We start from the raw sequence: 13508 nt of genomic DNA, 5'->3' as shown, positions 1-13508 counted from the left end.
AGTATTTTAATAAAGAAAGTACTCCTAATACTTTATGAGGATTTTGGTGATATAAGATTGATTTGATTCAAACAAGGATCGAACAATTCTAGAAAGAAGTCAACGCAATGTTTTAGACTAGTTCCCAACATAAACTGCAGTCAATGTGGAAGTTTTAATTGGCTATCGGGTCATTTTGTGAAGAACTATTTCAGCTATATTATCTTCTGTCAACGTAATGACTTCATTTTACGAAGAAGTATTAATATGCAGCTCTAAAACATTATACATTCTCTCATTGGGACAAAAAGTCAGTCAAGCAACACTATTAAAAATGGATGAATATATTAAGGTCTTATGTTCCAACCTTGGAGGTTAATAGACCTAAACTAAAAAATATTATCACTGAATAAAATAGCTAAGTTTGAATTAATTGACCCCGACTCATAAGTTCAGGAATTCAAGAACCACAATGACCCTTCGCTCAATTTATGATTACCAAAAACTGTTCTTAAATATTCTATAGCTACTGGATTTGTACAATAAAACATTTAGTAAGACCCAAGAATGCACAGAAAACAAAAAAAGACAAAAAATGTTCTAGAACTGACATAAAAAAATGTGGAACAAGAGGAGATAACCCGAAAAGTAAGAACTTAGAAAAAGAAATTAACTAGAGACTTATGATTAAATTTCTTTGCATAACAATTAAATAAATAATATTCGACCAAGATTATGATTCATATAACTTGGAGAGTTCTTCAGAGAAAGCCTTTCTAATGGCCTCTCTCTTGATCTTGAGAGCTGCAGTGGTAAGTCCAGATTCAGGAGTCCATGCATCAGAAAGCAATTTGATCTTTGCTGGGATCTCAAATTTCTCCAGACGTGCCTTTTTACCTTCCTGCAAGTAATGAAATTTGAAGAAGGAATAAACTATACTATAAATTAAACTTTAATCATATGTTATATCACACATATTTTCCGTATTATAATTCGTTTCGACTGCCCATAATGGAGACAATAGCTAACTGTTCAAAAACTGCAACTGAGGAGGATTTCGTCAGGAATGAAAATGTTGAAATGAAAAAACACCAAAACGAGAAACAATGTGTTATAGGTACAGAGTTCCGGAGTTTCATAAACTTTTTCAAAAACGGAAATGAAACGCGGAAGTGTAGAAGTCTGATAAGTTTCCGTGCAACATAGGATGTTACTCGAGACAAGAATATAATAAAGCACGAAGTAGAAGTTTATATCAAGAACGAGATAGAAGCTCTTAATCCAAAAATATTATAGGTTGTAAACATGAAGGCAGTCTCAACCTAACAAATAGGGCTGTCTCATCTAATAGAGCGTATTTTTGTCCGGCGACAGGAATTGAGGTCTTTTCGGTATTGATTCACAAAAAGTCATTTCCGCAGGTGGAAGTGGAAGTGATATTTAACCTATTCATTTCAGATGTTGATTCAAACTATGATCAGAAAAGCATACCTTAACAAGGGATGCGTGTACTTCCTTTTTCGCCTCATTTTTCTCGCACAGTTCTGCAAAATTAGCAAAGGTGATTCCCTGTTTAGAAGCCCACGCTTCAAGGGCAGGTTGTGCAGCCACCACAAGGGCCACACAGAAACTGCGGAATGGATCAGCATGCAGCATTAAGTTATCAGCATAAGGGCTCGAACTAAGAGCAGCCTCAACCTGCGAAGAAAGAATTATTAGTCCCAAGGAAATTCCAATCAGATTCGGAAAGTTGAATTTTACTTATAAGATTCATACCTTTCCTAAAGAGACATATTCTCCATGCTGAAGCTTGACAATGTCTTTCTTACGGTCAATTATCTCAAGGCAACCATCAGCGTGGAATTGTCCAATGTCACCTGTGTAGAACCACTTCATTCCTTTCTCATCAACCTTATCAAAGAAAGAAAGAAAGAAAACATTAAATTGATCCCTGATTATGTACTGTGTTTAATGGCATAAAGCTCCAGTAGCTAAAACGGAATATCACATTGTAAATGTTGCTGGAAAATTTTGAAATTCTACCTTGTATACTTCCTTTGTTTTCTCTTCATTCTTGAAATAGCCAAGAGTCACACTAGGGCCACCTATAACTATTTCTCCGCGAGGCATTGGTGAATTACTAGTTAAATATCCACCTTCAGGCCAATCAACTAACTGAGAACAAAAACCATTTGGTAATATTACTAAATCGGTAAGCTTCACGAAAATTATTCTATGTAAAATGCCTACCACGGAAATAAAATAATTAAATTCCCCTTGAAAATATATCGTTGTTCAAAACTTGGAAATTTTTCAATATAGAAGATTATGAGAGCTATAATTGTCATGTCCCAGACAGTTTTGGTGATCGTAAATGTTTCTCACCTTAAGATATGTGCAAGGAATTGGATTACCAACTCGGCCAATCGATGTATCATCAAATTCAGAAAAGCTCCCACCAGCACAGGTTTCACTAAGACCATATCCTTGGCCTATGGGAGCCCTGTACAAAAATATTCACAATGCTCAGATGCTGAACATGGAAAACTTGAACCAAAAGATTCCATTTATTTCGCTATGTTTTAATTGTGATTGTGCATCAATTACTCCAAAAAGACTCTTAAAAATAGCTTCATCTCATTAGGAAACCATCTTATGTTTTCTTTTCCCCATATATCCGAAGTGATCCGTCAATCAAATATACTTTAAGACTTAAGTGCGACCCCCTTACCCAACTAACTTCAACGTATTTTTCTCAATCTTGGCTTATTTTCTTCTACATTTATACTGCACATGGTTGAACTTTTTTACTGAAAATAGCTTTCTTCAAAAATATGGAAAGAAAATACAATTCCAAGGGTTTTCCATGGTCAAGAGTTTCACGTAATCACAAATTGGAAGTGCATTTATACTTTAGCTTTGATTAAAAGTCTATTGCTTTTTTATTTTCACTCGGTTTTTCTACCTAAATAATTCACGGGTGAAGGCATAATTTCTTAGATATTAGCAATACACTGCTAAAAATAAAAAATTAAAGGTAGACATTAGCTAAATCTTGCTAAAACGTACTAACCCAAGGCAAATGTTGATAAATCTTTGAGTATCACCAGAAAGGGGAGCTCCTCCAGAAAGCAAAAAACGGACCTGACCTCCCAAAACTGCCCGAACCTTCCTAAACACAAGGAAGTTCCAAAAGAACAGTTCTAGGCCCCAAGCTCCAAACCAGCTACCATTCAATGCAGACAATCGACGGGCATATGCCAAGTCAAAAAGTATCTTACCAATTCCACCCTTTTTATCTACCTGAAGTGTTAAACAAATTTACCAATCAACCAGCTTAACAAAGAAAAGACGTCTCAAATAAAAATGTGAGATACAAGCATGTAAATTGTGACAAAGTCCCTAACCGTTTTGCGTACGCCATCTCGAACACGATCAAGTATTGCTGGGACGGATGCCATCACAGTTGGCTTTAAGACAGATGCATCACCTTTTGTTCCACGTTTGATCTTGCTTGATGTGTCAGTAAGCGTCAAAGGGCTTCCATATCCTATAGTACTCCCAACACCTGTTATTATGTGCTGCAATACGAATAGTGGAATATGTTATAAATCGCTGGAAAAAAAACATTTCTACATCATATGGTTGTGTTTCTGATTTTAACCCTACATGCAAGCTTGCTTTCTATACACTAAGGAGAAAAAATGTAAAGGTTGTGTATATTAATATATAAGCTCCAAACCTCAGCTACTAATTCAAGTATATGAGCCATTGGTAGATATGCTAGATAAACATCCTTGCCTTCAAGGCCAGGAACAATTGTCCGGACCGAAGAAACTACAGCTAGAACATTAGCATGTGTCATCATCACACCCTGCACAATCAACAAAATATGTCCTGAGTATTTGAGGTATGACAATTTCAAAATATTTTGCAAACGAGGAGTAAAAGCACCGTCCAATTGGAACTTAATGAAGTGACTATCTATCTAACAAGTAAAATTATGCTCCATACCTTGGGCAACCCAGTACTCCCACTGGTGTACATTATCACTGCAATATCATTTGCCAGAGGTAAATCAGCAGCAATAGGATTTTCCCGGCCAAGTTTCACAACATTAGTAAGCGAGAAAACATTCCAGCGGCCGCTCTTCTCCAGTGATAATGCACTAGATGGAATTTCATCATCCATGCATATCACACGTTTAACTGTGTCAAGTTGACCACTGACATCAACAACTTTCTTCAGTTCTTTGTTCCCACATATGACGGTCGTAACCTCTGTCTGAAGAGAAAAAAGCACCATCATCATTAGATGTCACATTCAGTTCAATAAAACGTAACATGTCACATTATGATGTCGTTATATAATAGTGCTAGCATTACAATTGCAGGCATACAATGTGATTCCCATCCAATTATATGTCCCAAACAGCAGGCCACATAAATTCATGGACAATACAAGATTCACAAAAATGGAGTGCATAGCCAGTCCCTTCGAGATAATTAAACTAAATTCGCTTTCAAAGAGTAGATTTGTGAATGCCAAAAGTACAAGCCTTTGATTTAAATGCAAGTAAAATCGACCCACAAAGAATAGAACACAAAGAAGAGACTTTCTCAGCACAACACCTCATGTTTTTTACTGTTTTCATGAAATGAAATAGTATTAAAAAGAAATAGCCAATCAAAACTGAAGCTTCAATTGGCCAGAAAAATTTGCTGACCATATAATTAAGGACCCTAAAAATAGTATGTTAAGTCTGAACATGATGTCAACGCCCTTAAAGAAGACATTTTGAATTTAACAATTAAATATTCATACTGGAATATTATATAGTTACAACATGACACGAGCATCAAAGATTTGGTTAATTAATAAGTAGATATAAATGCATAATCATACTTCATTTAATGAGTGACACAGAGCCTCTTCTCCCAAAGATGAATAAATAGTAACCACAGTAACATTCCTCCTGAAGCATCCCTGATTCAAGGAAAACAACATCAATTAAACCATCTTAATTAACTAATCAATTAACTCAAAACAACAAAAAACATAGATAAAAAAAAAAGACAAAGTTCAGTTCATCATCAAGCAGCAGACCTGCAATGCAATAAACCATTCAGCTCGAGTATCAGCAAAAATGGCGACACGCTCCTCTTTTGTGTGACCAATTGAAGCTAACCCAGAAGCAAAGCCTGAAACTTTATCAAAAACCTGAGCATAACTTAGCCATTCATAATCACCCAAATGAAGCTTCTCAAAAGTGCGTCCGTCTTCACTGACTTCAATATCTCTAGAAATAACAGCTCTTGTTCCCAGCAAAAACTTATCACTGAATCGATTACAAGAAAACTCAAAAAGCTGAGCAAGAGTTACAACTCCTTCCCATGCAGTTTCTAACGGCGTTTCAAAACCAGCATTCCGAATTGCGTAACCAGGCTCCCCACCAACGTCAACTGGAACTCCACGTTTTTTAGCAGTGTGTTTTGCGTTGGTGCGCAAGATAACAGTGACTACCAGTGGAACAAGAGCTCCTACTATATACGCACTCATAATTCTATTCAAAATAAACCAATCAACCCGATTTTAATCTTTAACGCTGAGAAAAAAGAGAAACTAATCTTCTGGTTAGAAACAGAGAGATCACAATCAGTATCAAACAAGAACAAGAATGCAGCTTAGTTTACCTTAAGAAACAAAAAAGGAAAGGCTTTTTACAGAAGGGTACTTGTGGATTGTATTGAATGTTTAAACGGTGGCGTATTTGTGGCGGAGAGATCGAGAGTTGTTGAGGTTGGAGTTTCAGTTTGTTCTTCAAGTTTTTTTTTTTTTTCCTTTTTTTCATGAGTTTGTTGTTTGTATTTGGTTTTTAGGAAGAAAGAAATACAATTGGCTACTCAACAACCATACATCTGTCACTACCAGTTCAGGGGGTTTTATTAGATCTCGGCCGTCGAATCGGGTGCCGGAGAATTATTAAGCTGAATTTACGGCTGGGATAGCAGAATTTTTAACAGTTCTCATTATTTGTGGACCACATTTGATTTTAGCGTCTTTGTCATTGTCATTTTTTTAGTTTTATAAAGTGGTCTTTTAGTATGTTTTACCTAACCCAAACCAGTGTTTGAATACTTTAAACTTACCAACTGAGAAAATATAATAAAAGTAAAACAGTCAATACTAACTTCATCTCTTTTGGGTGGGTTGTAGGTAGAAATGACATGAAAATCAGAATGAGATACCATCTTGTTCGTCGCCCATTCAGCCATATTATGTTAGGAGATAGATGTTTAATAAATGACTTCTTCAAAAACAAATTACTATAAATTATGTGGGAATAGATAGCAAAAGAAACGAGAAATCTCGAAGACATTTCCCACTAAAAATCGACACTTACCTAGAGGAAATAAAAACTTGGTTTATAATAGTAGTAATTGATGAACTAACCTAAAACTTCATCTGCATTCTTCTCTCAAAATATACACTAAATTTACAAATGATAAACTCAAAAACAGTTGCTGTGGAAAACAAGGCATTGGTCAGAGTAAATGTTCAGTTCAGTTCGTAGGTGGTCTTCCATTTGAATCTTGAGGTTGAGGATTTCCATTGGTTGCTGCTGCCGCCCCTGAAAACCCACCCATCAATGATTGTAATGCTCCTCTTAACTCAGGTGGCAAATTTTCTCCAAGATCCGCATTTCCTTGCCTTTCTTGAGGATGAGGCTGCTCTCCTGTGGATTGTGAAACCATGTTCCTTAATATGCTTAAAAAATCACTAAGATGAATGCCGCCGTTAGGAATTTCTTGCCAGGCGTTGCCAGAGGAATTCATCTGCACATGGGAAGATAAACATTGATCTTCTCAAAGTGACAGGCATAAATGTTAAATTTTGAATTTTGGAATTGCTAGTTTAGACTATGCTGATGCCCGTAAAAAATTTAGGAGTATACCAGAAAATGATCGAGCTCAATAGCCAAAATGGTAAAAGGAAGGAACAATTAAACTGGGGATTGAACTTTCAATGGGAAGCAGCAGGTATAAATTTTCATTTTAAAATTTATTCTTTAGATTGCTTTCATCTTCTTCCTCAGCTCAGACAAGAGAAGAGTCACTAGAGTGTGCTACCGCTCTGAGTTATTTCTTAGACTCTGTGCTAAAGAAATGTTATCCAGTTAAGATTTCCTAAAAGCCATTTCTCAATTAACCACAAGAATAAATGAAGATCCTACCTGATCCGATCCATTCCCTTGATGTTCTTTTAATTTTTGCTCAGCAACCTGTGTTTCAAGGATAACAAGTGACATCATTATTAAAGAATAACAGGAGAATAAGAAAATAGAAGAGGAACAAGAAAAACCATACCCGAATATTCAAGGATACAAGTGGCATCACTCTTAAAGAATAACGGGAGAAGAAGGAAATAAAGCAGGAACAAAAAAAAAACATACCCGAATATTTTCTTTGACCGATTCATTGTCGGGATCCAGTGCTAATGCTGTAGATAACAGGGAAAAGGGTTATCAGATTGTTCTGTGGTATCTGCTAACAATTTCCCAAATTCAACATCATGCCTTAGTATTACATCAAAATACAATGACAAAGCATGCTAAGATCACAAAAGGATATTGCACCATAATGGCTAAAAACAAGTGCAAGCAGATCATTCGGTTATCATTAATTCAACTTAAAACACCTCAAAAATGCAGAGCATGCTCCTCTATCAACATTTCTCAATTTTTTCAATCTTGCAGAATGTCATTTACTCCCTCCGTCCCAAAATTGATAAGACAATTTAGGACAAACAGGGATATTAAGAAATTTAGTTTCTCTAGATAAAATGAATTAATGTAGTAGTACTAGTAACTTTTGTTTTCTTTCTGATACATTCCTGTACAATTAATGAGGATATATGAGACACTTACTCATTAAAGTTATAATTGAGTATGAATAATTTGGCACAGAGACTTGAAATAGTAGCAATCAATATGGGACAGACGGAATAGTATAGAAAAGCAACATAGTGATTGATATATTACGAATCTAAGGTGAAACACCACTATCATTCATTAAAAAAGAAAATATGGCCATCGGATTTCTGGTTATCTATGTTCATTTTACACATGCCACAAGCAACAAATTCTCATGATGCTTATAGGACCAGCTTGAAATTGGCTTAGTAAGACATAGTAATTGTGTAACTGCATGTGAATTCAAACAAGTAGCTACAAAATGTTGAAGTGCTAGACCATCCTGATCAAGCAACCAAGTGAAAATTCCAACATAATTAACGCACAATGAATCTAGTACCAGAGCATCATAAAATCATGAGAGAAAGAAGAAGAAAAACATCAGAATATAGTCCAAAATCCAAATCATTAAGCATGGCACATTAATAACTCGCAGAAAGCAAAACTAGAAATTAGAGTTCACGGCCATTCTACAGAATTCATGCACATTGCGTGTAGAGCATAAAAAGCCTACTAAGGAGTTGGTGCTACACTGACCTTTCCTAAAACCTCTGTCAATAGCATCCCTGTAGTTCCCTAAAGCATAATATGCTAGCCCGAGACGACTGTATGCCTTACTGTAGTGCGGATCAATTTCAATGGACTTAAGACAATCACTGATTGCTTCAGTATATTTGTGAACCTGAGTAAATGCAGCTGCCCTGAAATGGATACAGCATGGTAATCAATTTAAAATTTGTATTGCATACACTCTTTAGACGGAATAAGAGTGTCTCCCACATAAGACTTGCATCAACAATCTAGAAAGAGAGGTTAAAACAAGTCAATCTACAGTTAACAAAATGAAAGGCCCTTGAACCAAACCAAAGCATGGTCCTACTACAAAAAGCCTTTCCGTACATTGTAAGTATATAACTTGAAATTTGTGCTGCACGTGTGTCTTATATCTATGTTAATAACACAAAGTTGTCACCGGGAATCCTTTAGAAAATATCAAGAGCTTAACTAAACTTAAAACAAACTTCCTTGAAGACATTTTAACAACGGTAAATGTTAATATTAATAGAAAAAAGGCAGAGCATATAACTGGGAAAGTATGAAGTGTTATCTTCAGAAAATTTAACATCTCTGAAATCCCATTAACACTTGGTAGAGTGGCAGCTAAGACCCAAAAAGTGTATTGTAAACAGAGCCACAAATTTTTTAATCAAAACAGTAAAAACGTATATATTTAAAAGAAAATGTATGAAGTTAAAATTAATTTTAAAATAAACAAAAGAAAGACATCCATAAGATGTGCCGGCAAAACATCATGCTGAGCATAAAACAGTGTACTTATTTATGCAAGTCAATGTGATAGATTCATATAGCATGAGCATGTATAAAGAAATGATTCAAAGGGCACCTGTTACAGTAGTAAACAGCATTATTTTCATAGAGAGAAATTGCACAAGAATACAGCTCAACTGCTTCAGAGTATCTCTTTGACTGCATAGCCTGGTTACCTGAAAAAGCAAAGACAAAATTACACAACATAATCAGCCAGAAATCAGGAAAAAAAACATTCTAATCAATATTCTGCAAAGATATGCTGGATTGATGCAAGAAAAAAGTATCTATCATTCTCTCTTCCTTGTGTGCTAAACAGGAGTTTCAGTAAGACAGAGAGAAACATAACTTGCTTAGAGATGTTCATAACATATACTTTTAAAGAGCTGGCCCATGTCAGTGCCTGCAAAGCTAAGGGAGTCTTGAAATGAAATGATAGAAAAACTTGTGCTTCGTCACATTCCTTTATGCAAGTTATAAATCAACTCACAGTATAATGGCATGCATACTGAAACATACCTTGTGCCTTTAATGTCTCTGCCAGGCTGCTCTTTGTAAATGATTGGCATCCAGCTTGTTCCATCACCTGATATGATAAATCAATTATCTCATCTCCAAGGCTTTACAAAGAAATACAACATCTACATATCAAACTTTGTACCAAATCAAACATTTGGACAAGTAGAGTGGTTTGTAAAATTCAATTATTTTCTTTCTAATGCACCTAGTATAAATTGGCAGAAATAGCTAAATTACATTTAAAGCATCATGAAATAAGTGTGTGGCTTTATCCAGTTGGACAGGGTCGTCATTCCCATCAGGTGCTGTCTTAAAAAAGTGATTTTTCTCAAGGGCAGCAAAGAATTGTCCAAATAATTCGTCTTTGGATTCACCTGCTATAACATGATAAAATTAATGTCAGAAAGCCTAAAGTATACATGAAATGATACTAAGAGATGTAAATTGGTAATATATGAATTCAAAACTCGAACTCAACCATATAGCAAAGAAATGCTTTTAACAATAATAGTACTTTAAATGCAAAACTTAGCATGCTTAACATACTACAGACCAAGGCCTGGAGTTGTATGATACAAATTACATACTTGGCATGCTTAACATGAAACCAATACAAAACCAACCAAACAATAAACAAGAACCATTACATAATTGGGTGCAGTACCAGGAGAGGAAAAGTGCTGCCTACCCATTTCATAAGATGTTCCCACTCTATCGTTACTCTGATTAAAATGATACAAAATCAAGTCAGTAAAACATGTATAAGCATATGCATTATGAAAAATGTAGGAAACCAAAAAATAAAAAAGCACCATTACAAAAACAAACAACGCTATGTATCCCCAACAAATAGGAAGAAAAGAAGCCCCACTTTTTCTACATTATACACGTACTTTATCTTCATCATCTATTCATCTATAAATAACCTCTCCAATATGAAGACACTAATAGTTCGCAAAAGCAAAAAGAAAAGAAATAGTTGAGGTACCCATGATAAGTCTTAGAAAACACCTTTGAAGAATGCTTACTATGAAACTCCGAGCAAACAAATTTTTAGTGTTGCTATTTTTTCTAGGAGCTTTAGAAGATTTCTGAAAAAGATTGCTGGCTTCTCTCATATGAATATTCATCATTGGCATAGCTTATCTAAACAATAATTTAAAAAAAATACTTAAACAAGGCAGCACAAACAATGACTTAATCTAAACAAGCAATTTCTGGTGATAATATCCAATATAATGGCTAATCATGAACAGTTCCAAAATTTGAAGTGTAGGTCTACCAGTAAGATTAAACGAATGGGAATAGCGAGAGTAAAACCTGAGCCTTAGGTGCCTGTGAGTGGCTCACATCAGCATCAGCAGCAGCAGTAGAAGTATGATCATCGACATTTGCATCGAGTGAGCGAAATAAGTCGAGCAGCAAAGCAGGTTTTAAGGAAGCATCATCATTAGAAGGAGAAGTTAAAGGAAGCTTAAACACCTCGCGCAAACATTCTCTAGCTACATCGAGTCCTTCAAGATCAGCACCAGGTGCAGGTTCAACTACACAACAAAACGAATCAGCAAAACTGTACCATCACTACAGATATGAAAAAAAAATCAAAACCCTAACCGGAGTCGAGGAAATCGAAGAAGGCGCGAACGATGCGACGGGACAGAGGAGAGTCGGTTTTCAGGCTAGGCATTTTTGTTAATTTTGTAAAGGTAGAGAGCGCTAACTCCCTTAATTGCGCGCCATGGGGTTTTGTGTTTTTAAAGGAACAGAAAAGAAGTTGAAAGAGAGAGATGACGGTAAGGGAAACGGGATCACTGTCACGCCGTCTTCAGTACACTTCTATAATGAAGATTATTGTGTTTGGTTGCAGGATTAAGCCTGCATCCCATCAGGATTGGATTGGAAGAATTGTATACAGCTTCTTTACGAGAGATGCGGTTCTAAAATTATTTAGTTTAGTGAGATTATATTTCTTATGTCCCATAAATATATAGTTTAAAAATTATCATTGATAATAGTACTTTTATAATATTTTAAAAATAATTCTAAATTCATTCTAATTAATAAAATATAATTTTAAAAAGATCTATTGGAACTAGCAATATGAGTGCATAATTTGTTAATACCCATAAAATATATATTTGTCAAAAACATAAATAAGAGATGAAATTTTCTTTTATATTTTAAGACAATCAGCAATAGAAATATTTTTTGCATTTATGGGATTGCTGGTAATTTTAAAAAAAAAAACTAAATATTATATAATAAATATATTTAAAAAATTATATAATTTTATATGCATATAGATCAATATTTTTTGTATATATATATTAATATCTTTTATGACTATGATACAAATTAACTTGTAAGATGCCGTGATAACAAGGTAATACAAATAAAAAAATATTAGATATTTTATTTATATATTTTTTTTTAAATTAATCTTAAAATTATTATAATATTATTATTGTAGTGATTAGTACAGTTATATATTATCAAAACATATTCCTTTTTCTCATAATATTTCAAAATTTATATTTAATAATATATTTGAAAATAGAACTCTATAAATAAAATAATTACTATAACTTCTTTCTACATTGGATATCTACAGATGAATAGAAGAATTTATGAACATTGTGAATCAATTGGATTAACATTCAATTTGTGAGCCATTAGTTTCTTCATATTAAAAAAATACAAAAATGATTAACATTCAATTTCCTTTATACTAAATTGTGAATCAGCGGATTTTATCACAATCGTCTAATCAAGGATTCTTGCTCGATAACTCGACCAATTAATAGAGCTGAGTAAATATAATCTAAAATGAATCACTAAAACTTAAATATTAATACGACACCGAGTAAATAATCAATTTCAGGAACTCGAGTCTCAAATTCCAGTCATAACAAAAAAAAGGAGGAAATTACACCATTTACCAAAAAAATGAAAATAATTACAAAACTACATGTTGACTTTTTTCATTTACAAAAATATTAATAATATTTACAAAAGTACAAAAAAATAAAAAATAATATCAAACATACGGTGTATACTGTGGGTATAATGTCAGTATACTAATAAACTAACATTATATCAACATGATACCAAAATTATACCGACATTATACATACTGAGATTTTATTAATATTAAATAGAAATTTACCAAAATTACATCAAATCGTATACTAAAAATTAAATTAATAATATACTAAAATTATATCAACAGTATACCAAAAGTGTACACATCAAAATATACTGAAATTTTATTATTACATCAACATTACACCACATCGCATACTAAATATTAACCTAACAATATACTAAAAGTATACCAACAATATACAAATTCTCTAGTTCATTTACCAACTATAGTGAAAAGTACATATAAAAAAAATATACATGTTATCAACTAGAAAAAATATATAAAAATTTATAATCGATATACCGAAAATATACTGAAATTATACCAATAATAAACTAAATATTATTTTTAAATTATCTGATTTATAGTTTTAGTATTCCAAAATTATACCATAATTATATCGACATTATACAAATCGTACTTTTGTAATTAATTTTTATTTTTTGGTACTTTTGTAATTAATTTTAAATCAGTCGTATTTTTGTAAATAAAAAAAGTTTACTGGTACTTTTATAAATATTTTTAAAATTTTAGGTATTTTTGTCATCGCCCCAAAAAAAAGTC

At 33.6% G+C, this 13508-nt stretch overlaps 2 protein-coding genes across 11 annotated transcripts; both read right to left on the bottom strand.

The window, feature by feature from the left end:
- Positions 1 to 566: 566 nt before the first annotated feature.
- LOC126661816 (long chain acyl-CoA synthetase 9, chloroplastic) lies at positions 567 to 5942 on the bottom strand. 3 transcript variants are annotated; one of them, XM_050355697.2, is made up of 12 exons: positions 5673 to 5942; positions 5086 to 5601; positions 4885 to 4965; positions 3994 to 4263; positions 3722 to 3853; positions 3387 to 3560; positions 3053 to 3282; positions 2365 to 2482; positions 2023 to 2154; positions 1756 to 1890; positions 1471 to 1677; positions 567 to 880 (listed from the first exon to the last, which is right to left on the bottom strand). In XM_050355697.2, the coding sequence occupies exons 2-12, from the start codon at positions 5536 to 5538 to the stop codon at positions 713 to 715; spliced, it is 2100 nt and encodes a 699-aa protein (XP_050211654.1). In that variant the 5' UTR covers positions 5539 to 5601; positions 5673 to 5942; the 3' UTR covers positions 567 to 712. The 3 variants fall into 3 exon arrangements, with proteins under 3 accessions (XP_050211654.1, XP_050211646.1, XP_050211650.1); XM_050355689.2 differs by having other exon boundaries at positions 5086 to 5584; XM_050355693.2 differs by having other exon boundaries at positions 5086 to 5942.
- Positions 5943 to 6327: 385 nt separating this feature from the next.
- On the bottom strand, positions 6328 to 11740 carry LOC126664575 (heat shock protein STI1). Of its 8 annotated transcripts, none has more exons than XM_050357029.1 (10): positions 11414 to 11740; positions 11120 to 11343; positions 10464 to 10521; positions 10037 to 10176; positions 9800 to 9866; positions 9357 to 9456; positions 8489 to 8652; positions 7433 to 7479; positions 7214 to 7261; positions 6328 to 6815 (listed from the first exon to the last, which is right to left on the bottom strand). In XM_050357029.1, the coding sequence occupies exons 1-10, from the start codon at positions 11484 to 11486 to the stop codon at positions 6543 to 6545; spliced, it is 1194 nt and encodes a 397-aa protein (XP_050212986.1). In that variant the 5' UTR covers positions 11487 to 11740; the 3' UTR covers positions 6328 to 6542. The 8 variants fall into 8 exon arrangements, with proteins under 8 accessions (XP_050212986.1, XP_050212987.1, XP_050212988.1 ...); XM_050357030.1 differs by having other exon boundaries at positions 10037 to 10173; XM_050357031.1 differs by having other exon boundaries at positions 10488 to 10521.
- Between the last annotated feature and the right edge of the window lie 1768 nt (positions 11741 to 13508).

Source organism: Mercurialis annua, linkage group LG1-X (assembly GCF_937616625.2).
Source record: "Mercurialis annua linkage group LG1-X, ddMerAnnu1.2, whole genome shotgun sequence".
Taxonomy (NCBI): domain Eukaryota; kingdom Viridiplantae; phylum Streptophyta; class Magnoliopsida; order Malpighiales; family Euphorbiaceae; genus Mercurialis; species Mercurialis annua.
The sequence above is the reverse complement of the archived record's forward strand: the minus strand, read 5'-3'. Positions and strand labels throughout refer to the sequence as shown.